Source organism: Chanodichthys erythropterus, chromosome 14, assembly GCF_024489055.1.
Source record: "Chanodichthys erythropterus isolate Z2021 chromosome 14, ASM2448905v1, whole genome shotgun sequence".
In the NCBI taxonomy this organism is placed as follows: Eukaryota; Metazoa; Chordata; class Actinopteri; order Cypriniformes; family Xenocyprididae; genus Chanodichthys; species Chanodichthys erythropterus.
In genome coordinates, this window is record NC_090234.1 from 39978824 (window position 1) to 39982848 (window position 4025).

Sequence of the window (4025 nt, forward strand, 5' to 3'; positions counted from 1 at the left end):
TATATATATATATATATATATTTATTTATGTTTTTTTACAACTTTTATGTTAGATGCGATTAATCTAAAATTAATACTTTTAAGGCCAATTCACAACAAGAATTTTACAGTACTAATTCATTTATTTTTAAAAAACCAACCAAACAAACAAACAAAAAAACAAACTGACCCCAAACTTTTTAACGGTAGTGTAAGTTTAGATATGCATTATTATTAATATACCTCACACTTTTGGTCTTTTCTGTTGCAGGTAATGTTTTACAACGTCTTCATTGTGGAGAGTATTTTTTCTTAATGGGAGCTCACATTGACTTTCCTGGTAACAGCTGCCATGTTTTCCTGTAATGGCAGCTCATTGGAGGGTTGTGGCCTTCTTGAACCAATGGAAACTGAGATGCAAGAGTCTGATACTGCCCTCATGCCCACCACTCTCAGGGTGGCACTGGCTGCCATCATGATCTTCATGATCACCATTGGTTTCCTCGGCAATGCCATTGTGTGTCTGATAGTGTATCAGAAACCAGCCATGCGTTCAGCGATTAATCTACTCCTGGCCACACTGGCCTTCTCTGACATCATGCTGTCATTGCTATGCATGCCATTCACTGCCGTCACTCTCGCAACTACGGACTGGAGCTTCGGGGTCGGATTCTGCCGTGTGTCCGTCATGTTGTACTGGCTGTTTGTTCTGGAAGGTGTGTCCATCCTTCTGATCATCAGCGTCGATCGCTTCCTCATTATAGTTCAGCGGCAGGACAAGCTGACCCCACATCGGGCAAAAATTCTCATTGCTGCGTCATGGGCTCTGTCGCTCTGCGTGTCCCTACCGTCCGTGGTCGGCTGGAGGACGGCTGGGATTGGTGCGCAAGTGCCACAATGCATTCTGGGATACAGCGAATCACTGGCGGACCGGGGTTACACAGTTCTGCTTGCAGTTGCGGTGTTTTTTGTGCCGTTTGGTGTGATGTTGTATTCCTACCTGTGTATTCTCAACACGGTGCGACGCAACGCGCTGCGCATCCACAATCACACCAGCGAAGGCAGCGTCGCCATCAACCATGTCAGCAAGTTGGGTTTAACCGGTCTACAGCGACCCCAAGTCAATGTGGACATGAGTTTCAAAACCAGGGCCTTCACCACCATCCTCATCCTTTTCATTGGCTTCTCTGTGTGTTGGTTGCCACATACAGTGGTGAGCCTGCTGGCGGTGTTCAGTAGACGCTTCTACCTCAGCCCAGCGTTTTACCCGGTCAGCATCGGGGCGCTGTGGTTGAGTTACCTAAAAGCGGTTTTCAACCCTGTGATATATTGCTGGAGAATCCGAAAGTTTCGTGAGGCCTGTCTGGAGTTTATGCCCAAGACGTGTCATTTGTGTCCCAAGATTCCCGGGAGAAGTCGCAGGCGTATAAGACCCAGCAACATCTATGTGTGCAGCAGTGAGACCCAGTCTTCAGTCTAGGATTTGCGCCAAAGTATGTTTATTATTGACGAGCCAAGAATGAAAGATGCTGTTTAGATATGACACACTTAAAGGTGCAATATGTAATACTTTTGCAGTAAAATATCCAAAAACCACTAGGCCAGTGTTATATATTTTGTTCACTTTAGTACTTACAGCATCCCAAACTATTTTTAAATCGTGAGAAAATTGCAATTTTAACCAAGGCTCCGGGACGTGTGAAGAGTCGCCTGTCAATTGCGTCATACCCGCGTTACCCTCGGTGTCCGGTTTTATTTTGTAGAAACCATGGAAACACCAAAGACGCTTTAATATTTACATGTTTTAATAGATAAACAGAGCTGTGTTACCTCATACACATGACCGGAAAAGCGGAAGCGGCGGCGACGACTGTTTCATAATAAAAGTTCTACCGCTCATGAGGCGTGTGTTGCGCAATCGCTCCAGCGCCTCGTTCAGCTCCCACAACACTCGGTCCTGCTCTGCTTCATACTACAGTAACATTAATAATCACATCCATGAACATGATTTCTTCCAGAGTCCAATCCCTATTCCTTTACATCGGTCGTTGAGGTGAAGACCACAAGTCCCAAGATTCCGCTCTCAAACTCGGCGTCATCAAGCTACGCCTTTGTTTTGAATAGGCTTCTAGCGACCTCTAGCGGACAAAATTATTACATATTGCACCTTTTAAGTCATGGTTTCAAGGGAATCTGTTCTTGAAATCCCATGGAGATGAGAACGCTTATGAATTGAATTCTTGACAAATACCTCCTCCTGTTATAGTCTGCAGTGATGAAGGAAAAAACATTCAAATTCATCAAAGCAATATTCATATATTCCTGAACTGGGTCCTGAACTGAATTTCTTTGATTTCACTTGGAAAGATTTCACATGTTCTGCAATTTTGTAAAACATGGAAGCTGTCAAATAAAGTAACTAAACTGGTGATTTACTGAACAATGTTTGATAGAATTTATTCATGATTAGGGGAGGGGGGTTTGTTTTTGTTTATTATTTAAATTCACATTTTTAGTGCCCAAAGTGATACTGCAGGACTGGTGGGAGTTGAACTTCATCCCTGCTGAAACAAAACAAAACAACTAAAACCAGACTAAGCTGACTGGCTGGTCTTGGCTGGTCTTCCAGCCTGGTCATAGCTGGTTTAGAAGGCTTGCTTTAAAGGGGTTTTGGTCAGTTTTTTAGATGGCCTGGCTGGGAGACCAGCTTAAAGCTACATCCAACTTACTTAAACAAGCTAAGACCAGTTGTTTTACCAGTCTGACTGAAGAATTTTGCTTTTGCAGTTTGCCTATATCAAGTTTGACTGAAGAATTTTGCTTATGCAAATTGCATTAAACTACCATCATAGACACTCTCATGTAATATTTTCAGCATTCCTGAAATTTGTTATTTGGACTGCATTATTTTTTTAAAATGTGGCATTGTCAGTTAAGCAAGAATTGTAGATTGTTCATTTCAATTGGGTTTCTTTATCAGCCATTTGGTAAATATCCCTATATAAAAGCCAATACTCAAATCTGTCAATATTAAAAAAGAAAAAGGTGTTGACTGATATGCGTCTTCCGGTGCCCAAGGCTGATGTCAATGTCAAAAGTGCAGAGTTGCGAATGGCTGATACGATGTAATAACAAATACCTGGCTGGTAGCAAATGAGATTTTCACACGATTAATGAAGTGAAACAAACTCTTATTTCACACAATGAATAAAATGTTTATTCTAACAAGTGGACATGGTTACCAGCCAGTGCTAATAATTTGTAAATGGCCAAATATTGACCTGTTAAAGGCTTAGTTCAATCTAAAAAAGAAATTTCTGTCATTAAGTACTCACCCTTATGTCGTCCGAAACCTGTAAGAAATCCGAGGGTTTCTGATGCACACATAGACAGCTACGTCATTGCACATTTTAAGGTCCTAAAAAGTATTAAAGACGTTGTTAAAATAGTCCATGTGACTACAGTGGTTCAACCTTAATGTTATGAAATGACAAAAATACTTTTTATGTGCAAAAACAAAACAAAAATAACAACTTTATTCAACAATTTCTTCTCTCCCGTCAGTCTCCTGCGCTGTTGACGCAGTGCAGAGCTTCCGTGTTTACGTCCGAACACCAGTTCAGTATTGGCCAACTCTGAGCATGTGAGCACCATGACGCATGCGTGTGATGCTGACCAATAATGAGTCAGCGTTCTGACGTAGAACACAGAAGCGTTTACTGGTTTGGAACGACATGAGGGTGAGTAATTAATGATAGAAATTTAATTTTTGGGTGAACTAACCTTTTAATTGTCTGGCCAGTCAGTAATATTGATTTAATTTCTTTCACAGTAGTAAATCTATGTGTAAAATAAATATGATATAACTTCGTCACAATCGTCAGGTAAGTCAAAGTCTGTCAATTCTGTTTAAAAATGAAGTGAATGTTTATGTTTCTTTCTGCCATAGCACATATTATACTGTAGGTGGCAGTAATGGCCATGTGATGTTAAACGTCTCTAACATAAGCGAAGAATAAGAGCGCTTTTTCCTGCGATCCCAGGAA

General features: G+C 41.2%; 1 protein-coding gene across 1 annotated transcript; it reads left to right on the forward strand.

The window, feature by feature from the left end:
- Positions 1-331: 331 nt before the first annotated feature.
- On the forward strand, positions 332-1459 carry gpr45 (G protein-coupled receptor 45). Its single transcript, XM_067410614.1, has one exon. It carries the CDS (start codon positions 332-334, stop codon positions 1457-1459), a length of 1128 nt encoding a protein of 375 aa, XP_067266715.1.
- The last annotated feature ends 2566 nt before the right edge of the window (positions 1460-4025 follow it).